Source organism: Carassius carassius, chromosome 7 (genome assembly GCF_963082965.1).
Source record: "Carassius carassius chromosome 7, fCarCar2.1, whole genome shotgun sequence".
Lineage (NCBI taxonomy): Eukaryota > Metazoa > Chordata > Actinopteri > Cypriniformes > Cyprinidae > Carassius > Carassius carassius.
In genome coordinates, this window is record NC_081761.1 from 27,757,720 (window position 1) to 27,770,920 (window position 13,201).

General features: G+C 38.8%; 1 protein-coding gene across 1 annotated transcript; it reads right to left on the reverse strand.

Moving 5' to 3' along the window:
* Positions 1-1,385: 1,385 nt before the first annotated feature.
* LOC132143844 (lectin-like) lies at positions 1,386-4,233 on the reverse strand. Its single transcript, XM_059554425.1, has 6 exons — positions 4,199-4,233; positions 2,752-2,827; positions 2,310-2,443; positions 2,084-2,224; positions 1,782-1,896; positions 1,386-1,645 (listed from the first exon to the last, which is right to left on the reverse strand). The coding sequence occupies exons 1-6, from the start codon at positions 4,199-4,201 to the stop codon at positions 1,542-1,544; spliced, it is 573 nt and encodes a 190-aa protein (XP_059410408.1). The 5' UTR covers positions 4,202-4,233; the 3' UTR covers positions 1,386-1,541.
* Between the last annotated feature and the right edge of the window lie 8,968 nt (positions 4,234-13,201).

The window sequence follows — 13,201 nt, forward strand, 5'->3', positions numbered from 1 at the left end:
GTATGGGTCTGTCACGTGATTAAGGAACGAGTCAAACTCGACCCGAGACCCGAAAGACTCATGAGATGAACTAATCAATTCTCTTTCCGGCTCAAGACTGCGTTAGTTTTGCGTATGTGGCTGTCACGTGATTAAGGAATGACTTAAACCCGAGGTCTTCTTGTCAGATAAGAGGTGAGGTGAGCTAATCACAGACTGAAGACCCAGGTAAAGAAGGAATTTTTTTTTCTGTATCTTATAGCATTTTAGTTTTGTATTGTTTTTAGTGGGATCAACGTTTGCGTAAGTACTAGATGTGTTGGGGAAGTAACACATAACATTTTCATTACATTTTGCTAAAATGAACGAAATGACTCGAAAAAAGATTCGTTCATTTTGCTGAACGAGACTCAAAAGTCCGAGTCGGTAAAATGATCCGAACTTCCCATCACTAGGCCATCTTCAGCCAACGCCCAACCAAAGACGTCACTTCAACGACTACTGAACTTCCAGCCAATCAGCGACATCGGGGGAACCCCATTTCAACGACAACTTTACACAGGCAATCTACCTTCAGACATTTGTACTGGTGAATCTAATATAATTTTAGCCTCATTGAGGAACTCAATGCGAGGGTTAATTAAGTGATTGATGGCTGTTCATGTCTATGCAATTTAATGTATTGCTGTGAACTCGGGATTCCACATTTCCATTCTCTTAAACTCATCTTTCCCTAACTTTCGATCTTCCTGCAACTTGTGTGAATGTGTGCGTGCGTTTATGTGTTAGATTAATTTATGTCTTAGATTCATCTAATAAAGTCTTATTCATATTAAAAAGAGAAGTATCTTGTGTTTTGTGCTTACAAGTTAATGTCTTAAACTGCCGATCTTGTTACTGTGCTAATTGATAGTGTTTTCACTATAGTTTGGATATTAATATCCAGCGCAGATTTTATGTTAATCGGCTTGTTCAGTGAATCACAGGGCGTCTCAGTGATCAGCCGTGAAACAGTGATTCTGTTCAAATTCTCTTTAAAATCTTAAATGATTCCCTTTGAGCTAAATTGACCTGTTTCCCTTACAAGTGTGTCAGTAGGAAATACCAGTTTACATTTCCAAACATCCATTGCGCCATTATTGTAATAATCAGTGAGATTTTTGTCTGACAACATCAAGTGCTCCACACAGAGATCTGGTCTCCTTAATATTTATAAACTCTTAAAAATAAAAGTTCTTTATATTTTTATGTAAATTATAAAAAATTTATTTAGGAACTTTTCACTGAAAGGTTCTTTTGGGAACCAAGAAAAAACCCTTTTGGAACCATTATTTAATTTTTATAAGTGTAGCCATTACAGACAGTCATAATCAGACAAACAGTAAAAAAATTAACAAATCAACTGATAATTTTGATTGCCAGCATTCTTTATTAGCATTTTAAAGCTATTTGAATAATTATTTTGAATAATTATTTTTTATTTATTTTTATTGTAAGTTTTTTGTTGATGCAGAGAATATCATTTTATGCAGAAAGTTTTATGGGTCAGTACCCAGATAAAACTACTCCATCTCCTCAGAGCCTGGTTTCAAGATGCCATTTAGTTTGAAGGCACATATGTAGTTTTCCTTGTTATTACAACCGCGGTCATTCCATTTGCCAGTCTCTGAAAATGAGGGACAGTGAAATAAAGAGATTATTCTACCTTCTTACCAAATATTCCTCACTGATCACTTAGCAAAACATTTACTTAAAAATGAATGTGATTATCCTATAACCCATTAGTGTCTCTCTGTTCTTACCGTTCCAGTTCATCTCCACACATTCCTCTGTGTTGGTGTACAAATTGCTGGGTTGACCAATGTTCCAGTTGTCATAATCCCAGCGGGATCCATCAAGCCAAATAAATTGACCAGACTGAGATAATGAGAAGGAGTTTTTAAAGAAGAAATAAAGAAAGAAAGACACAGACAAAAAATGTCATTAGTGAGAAACTATAGTGCATGCATGTAATAGAAAACCCTATAATAACATAAAAAAATAAGTCATTTCTCTTTTCTCTCCCTGTTTGTAAACACAAGCACATCTCTGTCTTTTTTTTTACCTTAAAAAATTCAAAAGCTCCAAGCCAGATGCGCAGGTTTTTTGGGTTGAATCTTCTCACAAAGCAGAGCAACTCATCATTATGCTCTTTATTAAGCACCGACACCAGGTGTGCTCCAGGGGCTTCTGCCCTACAGCTGAACTGGATATGAACAAGGAAGAACATTTAATGACTACACATTACACAGATTTTTTTTACATTCCATGAAAAAAAAAAAAAAACATACCTCAGCCTCAGTAAAGTTGAGAGAATTGTTGAAGTATTTGACACAGACACTGCCCACTTTGTACCAGTCATCCACCTTACACGGATCAAGCATAGAACATTGCTCAGTGACATTTGTACGGCCTGCAACAAACCCTAAATGACGGAATCCCAAAATTTGAAAATGTATATAAATATGATACTTGGGTAGTATTACTTGCCTGTATAAAAGATGAACTTTTAATTTATCACTCTTTAGTTTATCTAATAATACTGTCAATGCATACTCAAAGCAAGTCATCTCATCAAATACTTTATAAATCATTTGCACAAACTGGTCACATGCTTTTTGTTTAACAACACCTGGTTTACATTTAATTAATATCAGGGGCTCATTAACCAATGTGTGTGAAGTAATTATGAAAAGTCAACATAAATATATTTTCGTATGAATTAAAAATTACCTCTCTCCGTTTTTAAGAAGTCTCCACTCCCAAAAAGGAAAGCCATCAACAGAACGGCAATAGATCCTGATTTGACCTGTCAAAGAAGTGGAATATGATTATTAAGCACAAAGTATATATATATATATATTCGATTATATATATATATATATGTCGATTTAAACATTAAAACATCCAAACACAAGACGCAGAAAAGCTGAACAGAGAGCTGGTTACTCGCACGCTGTGTTCGATGCGCACGAGAGAGAGAGCCGCGTATCACGGACAGCGACACTGAACCGAGCTCTCTTCTGTGAAGTTCTCCTCAAAGTCCCTCCTGCACCTGAACGAACAAATACATATCGCAGTTTGAACAAACAAAAAGATGTGAAAGAGCCCAATTCAGCACTGAGGTGTTTTGGTGTTCAGGGCTCACGCAGAGAAAGGCGTCTCAAAACACTTGAACATCGAATTTGCTTATTTTTGCTCTTGTGCCGACAAATACATACAAAATATGTCAAAATATCCACCGTGTCTCTTAAAGTGACCGCGCCTAATTTAGCTACTGGCTGCAGGAATGTTAATCCAAGAAATTGAAAATGAAAATCACTCACTGCTCTTGACTGAATTACTTTGTAGTTTTAACAGTCAAACTAAAAATTATTCAGACACCAGATATATTTTTTTTATATATATAGCAAAACTGTAATAATGTGAGAAATGTTGAAGGTGTCTGAATAAATGTAGGTTTGATTGTATATTTCATTTTTACATTGAAGACTATCCAGTGCTATTATACATTTAATTATTTGGTTTCTGTACCTTGACACCTACAAACTTGAAAACAACTTAAACATTGTGTAAATAGCACAAATAAATAAAAATAAACGAACATACAAATTATACAATTTCAAACAGGGCCCACTGGTACAAACTTCACCGGGGCCTGCTCACGCCTGTTTCACACATACTCCGTCTGCAGTGCGTATGCAGTCCGTGTGCGTTACATGTGGTGCAGCACGGACTCGAGTACTCGCTACTTTGTACTTAAATGATCGCTGCACTGCTGCAGACGCAACGCTCCTGGAACGCAACTGGAATCCGTTAACATGGGTGCGTAAAAAAATATGCAACGCATACGCACTGCAGATGGAGTATTTGTGAAACAGGCGTAAGGTTGTTCAAGCACTTTGTGATGCATTTTGGAAATAGGAGATGAGCCCCTTTTCTAATGCACCACCTAGCTTGATAAACCCCTTCTCAAAAACTTACTGTTTGTCAATTTTATTTGGGTAACACACATATTCTGAATGCCTACGGCAGAATTCGAATTAGCCATTTTAATCTAGATTAATCCAGATTAATCTAGATTAATTTCAAGATCACAGTGAGATTAATCTAGATTAAAAAAATAATCTATGCCCCCCACTAATATATATATATATATATATATGATACAAAGACTTGCCATTGTAGTTCACCAGCTTCTGTCGTCTCTTTCCCCACAATAATTTTACATCTGTCTCACCTTATTTTATACCTTTCCATTCGATTTCACAACTCCTCCTCCTCTCTCAGTCTTACCATCTTAAGGGTGAAGAACAGTTTTTTATTCATCACACAGGAAACCGTTAAACACATCTAGTGACTAAAGCATTTTAACATAAATATATTTAATATACCGGTAATTAAGAAAAAATAATATTTTGTGTGAACTGTTAAAGTTTACACAGATCAACCTATGCATTCAAATTTCAAAGAATAAACTAAACAAAAACAAAAAGGAAAGAATGAGAAGAGAGAGCGTGTACTGGTGGATAGAAACATGATTGCTTGTTTTATTATACGATCATGACATTAAAGGATTTCATTCCTGCTGCACTCTTCTCATTACAATCTGAGTCATTATGCACTTTTAACTTTATGGTTCAACCCTAACACGAAATAGATCTGCATCTTTTTCCTACATTTCTATGACCCTTTCGCTTATTTTTTCCCCACTATATCAGTATAGTGACTGGAAAACAGGCTAAAATTGTATTGTATTTTGTTTAAATGGCAAATCACATTTTCAAGGGGGACCTATTACACAAGAATCCAAAAGCATAACACAAAACAACAAAACAACACACCCTACTACAATATTAACACACAAAGTATTAATAATTATATTTATATTATTTATATGTATATATTTAAAATGGGTTTTATAGCCAGTACATTGGTCAGAAAGAGGCAATCTGGTAAATAACAAGCATCTGAAAAAGTCTATTACAAGACAGTGAAAACAATAGGTCTTGTGGTTGAAGATACAGTTACAGTTGCGGCATGGAAATCAAGTGTGAGAGTTTTGATCTGCCGCCTAGTGCTACAAGCGCCACATCACCACGGTTTGGTTTGGTTTGTTCTAGGAAGAGGAATCCATGCAAATTGGCTGAGCTCGTCTCTGTTCCTCTAGCCGAATCAATCTCTGCCAACACACTTTTTTTCTATCACTCGATGACGCCGCACATGGCTGCTTCAGTGCTTGGCTCTCCAGTGTTTGTACTGTTTTTGTTTTGTTTTTCCTGTTTTTTTTTTAACAAACACGATCAGTTTTACCAGGGATGAACTGCTGAACATTCGGCAGAACACACCACAAGATCTTTTACCGGATTTAAATTATTCAGACATTTTACTGAACGTTGTTATCGGAGAAGCAGCAGCGCTGATCAAATGCTTCAGGACGCGCAGACAGGGAAAGCGAGCGGGAGCCTACATCTGGCAAATCTCCGCTCTCTACCCAACAAAACGGACGAACTCCTTCTGCTCTCTTGGACAAATAAGGATTTCTCACACTCTGCTGCTCTGTGTTTCACGGAAACCTGGCTGAATGATGCCACCGGACAGCGCGCTCCATCTGCCAGGCTTTCAGCTGTTTAGAGCTTATCGCGACGCAGAATCAACAGGGAAATCGCGCGGAGGTGGGACATGCTTTTACATCAATGAACGGTGGTGTACAGATGTAACTGTGTTAAAGAAGATGTGCTGTCCTGATCTAGAAATGCAGTTTGTCAACTGCAAGCCGTTCTATTCGCCGCGGGAGTTTCACTCGTTCATTCTGGTGAGTGTTTACATTGCTCCTCCGCAAGCGCACGTGAGCTCAGCTTTACAGAAACTCACTGATCAGATCACAGAGACAGAACAACAACACCCGGACTCTGTTTTAATCATTCTTGGGGACTTTAATAAAGCCAATCTCTCCCGTGAACTGCCAAAATACAGACAGCATGTTACATGTCCCACAAGAGACAGTAATATATTGGATCACTGTTACACCACAGTAAAGGATGCATATCACTCTGTTCCACGAGCAACTTTGGGGCTGTCTGATCACTGTCTGGTTCATCTTAGACCGGCCTACAAGCAGAAACTTAAATCTGCTAAACCTGTAGAAAAGACCCGTAGAGAAGAGATGGCCCAGCGAAACAGAGCAGGATTTACAATCTTGTTTTGAACTCACTGATTGGAGTGTTTTTGAAGCTGCTACTACCGATCTGGATGAACTCACAGAGACTGTAACATCCTATATTCATTTTTGTGAGGATATATGCATTCCTACCAGGACTTATTTAACATTCAACAATGATAAGCCATAGTTTACAGCAAAACTCAGACATCTTCATCAGGCCAAAGAGGATGCCTACAGAAATGGGGACTGTGTCCTGTACAATCAGGCCTGGAACACACTGAATAAAGAGATTAGAGCAGCTAAAAAGACTGAGAGCCATCACAAACTACAAGACACCACCCCCCTTCACTGAGGTTATTCAACGACTTGCTAACGACCTGAATGAGTTTAATTGTAGATTTGAAACCCCCAACACCCATTCTGACCATCTCCCTACACATCCGTTAACACCTCCTGCAATCCCCCTCTCCACACCCCCTGCTCTTCAAATCTTTGAAGATGATGTGCGCCAGGTCTTCAAGAAGAACAAAAGAAGAAAAGCACCAGGCCCAGATGGCGTTACACCAGACTGGCTGAAAATCTGTGCTGACCAGCTGGCCCCAATCTTTTTACCGATCTACAACAGATCTCTGGAGTTGTGTGAAGTGCCTTTCTGGACTTTAGTTCGGCTTTCAACACCATCATCCCAACAGCCCTCCAGACCAAACTGACCCAGCTTTCTGTTCCTAGCTCTATCTGTCAGTAGATCACCAGTTTTCTGACAGATAGGCAACAGCTAGTGAGACTGGGGAAATTTATGTCCAACAGCTGCTCCACCAACACTGGTGCCCCTCAGGGATGTGTCCTTTCCCCACTGCTATTCTCCCTGTACACTAACGGCTGCACCTCTAAAGGTCGCTCTGTCAAGCTCCTGAAGTTTGCAGACGGCACTACAATTATCGACCTCATCCAGGACAGTGACGAGTCTGCTTACAGACAAGAGGTTGAGCACCTGGCTATCTGGTGCAGTCTTAACAACCTGGAGCTGAACATGCTCAAAACAGTGGAGATGATCGTGGACTTTAGGAGAAACCCCCCTGCAGTGGAGTCATTCAGATGCTTGGGAACCACCATCTCTCAGGACCTGAAGTGGGACAATCACATTGACTCCATGGTAAAAAAGGCCCAACAAAGGTTGTACTTCCTTCGCCAGCTGAGGAAGTTTAACCAGCTATCATTGAGTCTGTCCTGTGTACTTCAATAACTGTCTGGTTTGGTTCAGATACAAAATCAGACATCAGAAGACTACAGAGGACTGTTCGGACTGCTGAAAGGATTATTGGTGCTCCCCTGCCCACCCTTCAAGAACTGTATACATCCAGAGTGAGGAAAAGGGCTCAGAAAATCACTCTAGATCCCTCAAATCCAAGTTATCACATCTTTTAACTTTTGCCATCTGGCCGGCGCCTCAGAGCCGCAAATACCAGAACAGTCAGGCACAGGAAAAGTTTCTTCCCCCAGGCAATCTACCTCATGAACAGTTAAATGTTCCCCACTTATGCAATAAAAATGTGCAATATCCTTATATTTATTTGTTTCCACTCCATCCTAGTACATCCCTGCATCTTACTCAATCCTATTCCATTATCATTTATAGCACAATTGTTTATACACTTATTTATTTGCCTAATAATTTTTTTTGTGGTGTGTGTTGTTGTCTCTGTGTACTGGAAGCTTATGCCACTAAAACAAATTAATTGTATGCGCAAGCATACTTGGCAATAAAGCTCTTTCTGATTCTGATTTCTGATTCTGATTCACTTTGCAGTAGTCCTTTCACCAAGATAACAGCCGTCATGGGACTCATTCACTTCTGGCAATCACACCGAGGAAATTTGATTCCTACTCATTCACTCTCCCTCCATGGCAGTAGTTTTGGTGCACATCTGGCTTATTAACCACAACCCTTTCATTGATTGGGCTCACCACACTGTATTGGACTGGAGTCCATTTTGTTTGTCTCAGTGTTTGATGTCTGCTTCATCCCCTGTCATGTCTGTTTCTGTGTTACAGGGGGAGCCGGTTGACCATGCAAATGTTCCAGCAGCTTACCATGACTTGAGAGCGGAGTTCAGTAAGTCCTGAGCTTCATCCCTTCCTCCGCACAGCCCGTATGATTGTGTGATAGTTTACCTGGCACTTCTCAACCTAAGGGGTGCCTTTATTCGCTCTCCGGTCCTGAGAGGGAGGCCATGGAGAAATACATCAATGAGTCTCTAGTAGCCAGGTTTATACGTCCCTCTTCCTCTACGGCTGGGGTGGGGTTTTTCTTCTTGGAGAAGAAAGATGGATCACTCTGCTCCTGCATTTATTATCGGGGGCTGAATGACATAACGGTCAAGAATAGTCATCCCTTGCTGTTGATGTCTTCAGCCTTCAAACTCTTGCAGGGGTCAACCATTTTCACGAAGTTAGACCAACACAACGCTTACCACCTAATTTGGATTAGGGAGGGGGACGAATGGAAGAATGGATACAATTTTTTTTAGGCAACAACCATGTATAATTCCTGTCAATGCACTGAAATTTAGAATGCCAGTATGTTTTAGAAGTTATTCGGCTGTATTCTTTTCAAAGATAAGATTAGGAATTAAATACCAAATTTTATTTGTATTGAAAGTAATGTTTGTGTCACAGTAGCCTACTGCTGCTTAAGTGAAGAGACATAGGAAAATTGACAAATTTTAATAATCAAAAGGAAAAGGGAAAACAAATGTTGCATGGTTGACATGAACATGAACAATTCCAGACAATGGAGAACAAAATGGGCTAAAACTCAAATAGGCATTTCAGGTTGCTATGGCTGGAGCCGTCACTGGTCAAACTCGGGGACAGTAGACCTCGGGGGCTAAACTCGGGAACAGAATCCTTCTCTGGGCTAGATTCAGGGACTGCCACTTACGAGCTGGCACTTGAGGGTGTTCTGGAGGACCAGGCACAGCAAGTCGCTTTTGAAGAGCTGGTACTGGGGCAAACTCAGGAGCTGGAGCCACCACTGGAGCAAGCTAAGGGGCTAGAGCTGACACTGGAGTAAGCCTAGTGAATAGCACCAACCACTTTCCTCTCCTTTGGTTCCCCTCTAAGTTTGGGGTGAAAGGCATGGTTGCCGGACTTGAAAACTGGAGTGGCCGGTGGGCTGGAGTGAGTGGTGAATTCCATGCTGCAAGGGGGAAAACCAGGAAAACAAAAGACTTAAAAAATATATATATATACACGGGGAGAAGGGGCGCCTCTTACTGTCTTGGTATGGAATTCTGTCACAGTACTGCTACAGTTAAGGAGTGCGGAGACATAGAACAATACCATTAATATCAAGAAGTTGAACCTGGAACCAATGAAAAGTCATTCAAACGATCAATCACATTTTTTATTTCTAATGAATTCTAATGAATCTCTGACAAATGTTGTTGTATCATCTGTAAATTGACAGCATTTTATTTCTCTTTCTAAAATCCTGATTCCATGAAAATTATATTTGATAATTTAAAGGGTCATTGTCTGGGTTACAAGTAAAAATAATAAAGGAGATACTGGGCATCCCATTTGCAAGTTTTACTGAGCTATTAAACCCATTATATGAAGTATAAATGGCCCTTTTAAAGAAATCACCAAAGCCAAAAAATCTGAATTCTCAAACATAAATTTGTGGTTAACAGTGTCAAATGCTTCATAAAAATCAACAGAAAATATAAAACTTTATACACATATATATATATATATATATAATCATATATAAACATTCGCAAATGTTTACAGAACAAGCGGGACCCAGTGTGCCTGTAGCTTTCTCTATTTCAGTTGTATCACGTGATAGAAAGTCTAAGGCCTTTTCAAGCTGAAGGAGCAAACTCATCTAATCTGCGGCCTATTATGCATCAAACTAAGATCGATGTAAAGACACAAAGCACTACCATCAAGTTAGCATTTTTAAACATTCGTTCACTAAAAAATTTATTATTTCTAATCAATGAATTTATAACCACAAACAATCTGGATTTTATGTTTTTAAATGAAACATGGCTAAAAGACAGCTGCAGTGCAACAGTCCTCAATGAAGCAGCCCCTCCTAACTTTACTTTCATGAGTGTCTGCAGGACTGTTAAGAGAGGTGGGGGTGTAGCTGCTCTATTTAAAGATGTCTATCAATGCAAGCAAGTGTCATTTGGTCAGTATATGTCTTTTTAATATCTAGGGATTGTGCTGAAAGGTGCTCCATGCATTCTGTTTATTATTATTTACAGGCCTCCAAAATACTCTCCAACCTTTGTTGAAGAGGTCACAGAAATGTTATCAATGATTTCCTCAGAGTTTGACTGTTTCGTTATTGCAGGGGATTTTAATATTCACATAGATAATGCAGAAAAAAAAACTACAAAAGAAATGATAACGGTTCTAAATACCTTTGACCTGATTCAGCATGTGCATGGACCCACACACAAAGGTGGAAACACTCTAGATTATTCATCAGTAGGGGTCTAAACATTTAATCCATTGTTATTAAGGACGTAGCACTATCTGATCACTTCTGTATTTTCTTTGATATATTGATCTCTGCTACTACTGAATCAAGATCTGTCTCTGTCAGAAGGAAATGCATAAACGAGAACAAAAGTGTACTATTTATCGAGGCTATATCTTTAACACCAAGCATTTCTGCAGACTCTGTTGATATTCTCCTTGATTCCTAAAACTCAAAAGTTAAGAATGTTAATTGATGATATTGCTCCAATAATAGTCAGTAAGAAATCAGACAGAAATCAGTTTGGAGAAGATCAACAGCAGTTCAGACTATGAAAAGACAATGCAGAAAAGCCAAGCGGATGTGGCGGAAGACGAAACTTGAAATTCACTATAGCATCTATAAAGACAGCTAGACAGAATTTCTTCGTAGACCTTATAAACAATAACTTAAGCACCACTCGTACTCTTTTTGCCACTGTTGAGAGACTGACAAACCCCCCAAGTCAGATTCCCAGTGAAATGCTCTCAGAAAGCAAATACAAAGTTTGCTTCCTTCTTTTCTGAGAAGATCATCAATATCAGAAAGGCGATTGGCACATCCTCAAGAAATGCAGAGGTCAGACAGATTTGGCCACAATATCAAAAAGATACTATGTCTACTTTTGAAGCAATTGATAGCAAAATTTTGGAAGAAATAGTGCATCACCTAAAATCGTCAACCTGCAATCTTGACACACTTCCCACATCTTTTTTCAAAAGTGTGCTAAATTGTTTAGAAGGAGATCTCTTAGAAGTGGTGAACGCCTCACTTCTTTCTGGGACATTTCCAAACTCCCTGAAAACTGCAGTTGTTAAGCCCCTCCTGAAAAATAGCAACCTTAATAACACCATTTTGAGCAATTATAGACCAATATCTAATCTTCCTTTTATAGGCAAAATTATAGAAAAGGTAGTTTTTAGTCAGCTGAACAAATACTTAAACTAAAATGGATACCTGGACAATTTTCAATCTGGTTTCCGACCCCATCACAGCACAGAGACAGCACTCATTAAGATAATAAATGATATTCGCTTAAATTCTGACTGGCAAAATATCAGTGCTGGTATTGGTAGGTCTCAATGCTGCGTTTGACACTGTCGATCATAACATACTACTAGAGAGACTGGAAAACTGGGTTGGGCTTTCTGGGATGGTACTCAAATGGTTCAGGTCATACTTAGAAGAGAGAGGCTATTATGTGAGTCTAGGAGAGCATAAGTCTAAGTGGACGTCCATGACATGCGGAGTCCCACAAGGGTCAATTCTTGCACCGCTCTTGTTTAGCCTATATATGCTGCCACTAGAGTCAAATAATGAAAAGGAACCAAATTGCCTATCACAGCTATGCTGATGATACCCAGATTTACCTAGCCTTATCTCCAAATGACTACAGCCCCATTGACTCCCTCTGCCAAAGTATTGGTGAAATTAATAGTTGGATGTGCCAGAACTTTCTTCAGTTAAACAAGGAAAAAACTGAAGTTATTGCGTTTGGAAACAAACGTAGCGTTATCAAGGTGAATGCATACCTTGACTCTAGGTGTCAAACAACTAAAAATTAAGTCAGGAATCTTGGTATGATTCTGGAGACAGAGCTCAGTTTCAGTAGTCATGTCAAAACAGTAACTAAATCAGCATACTATCATCTAAAAAACATTGCAAGAATTAGATGTTTTGTTTCCAGTCAATAATTGGAGAAACTTGTTCATTCCTTTATCACCAGCAGGGTGGACTATTGTAATGGGCTCCTCACCGGCCTTCCCAAAAAGACCATTAGACAGCTGCAGCTCATCCAGAACGCTGCTGCCAGGATTCTGACTAGAACCAGAAAATCTGAGCATATCACACCAGTCCTCAGGTCCTTACACTGGCTTCCAGTTAAATTTAGGATTAATTTTAAAGTATAATTTACTCATATATAAATCACTCAATGACCTAGGACCGAAATATATTGCAGATATGTTCACTGAATATAAACCTAAAAGAGCAGTCAGACAGTTAGAAATACCAAGGGTTCACACAAAACAAGGGGAGTCCACCTTTAGTTACTATGCTGCCCGCAGTTGGAATCAGCTTCCAGAAGAGATCAGATGTGCTAAAACACTAGTCACATTTAAATCTAGACTCAAAACTCATCTTTTTAACTGTGCATTTATTGAATGAGCACTGTGCAATGTCCAAACCGATTGCACTGTATTTTACGTATTCACTGTATTTTATGTAAAATCGTTTTCTATTTTTAACTGTTTTAAATTCATTTTAAATAAGTCCTTTGTTAAATCATTTCCAAAGTTTTAAAATTGCTTGTTTTTATTTTTGTTTTATTATTTCTTTATGACTATTTTACTTTCTTTTATGTTAAGCACTTTGAATTAGCACTGTGTATGAAATGTGCTATATAAATAAACTTGCCTTGCCTAATCAACTGAACCTAGGACCAAATGAATAATATTACTTATAAGTCTGCCCTTCATGAGTCC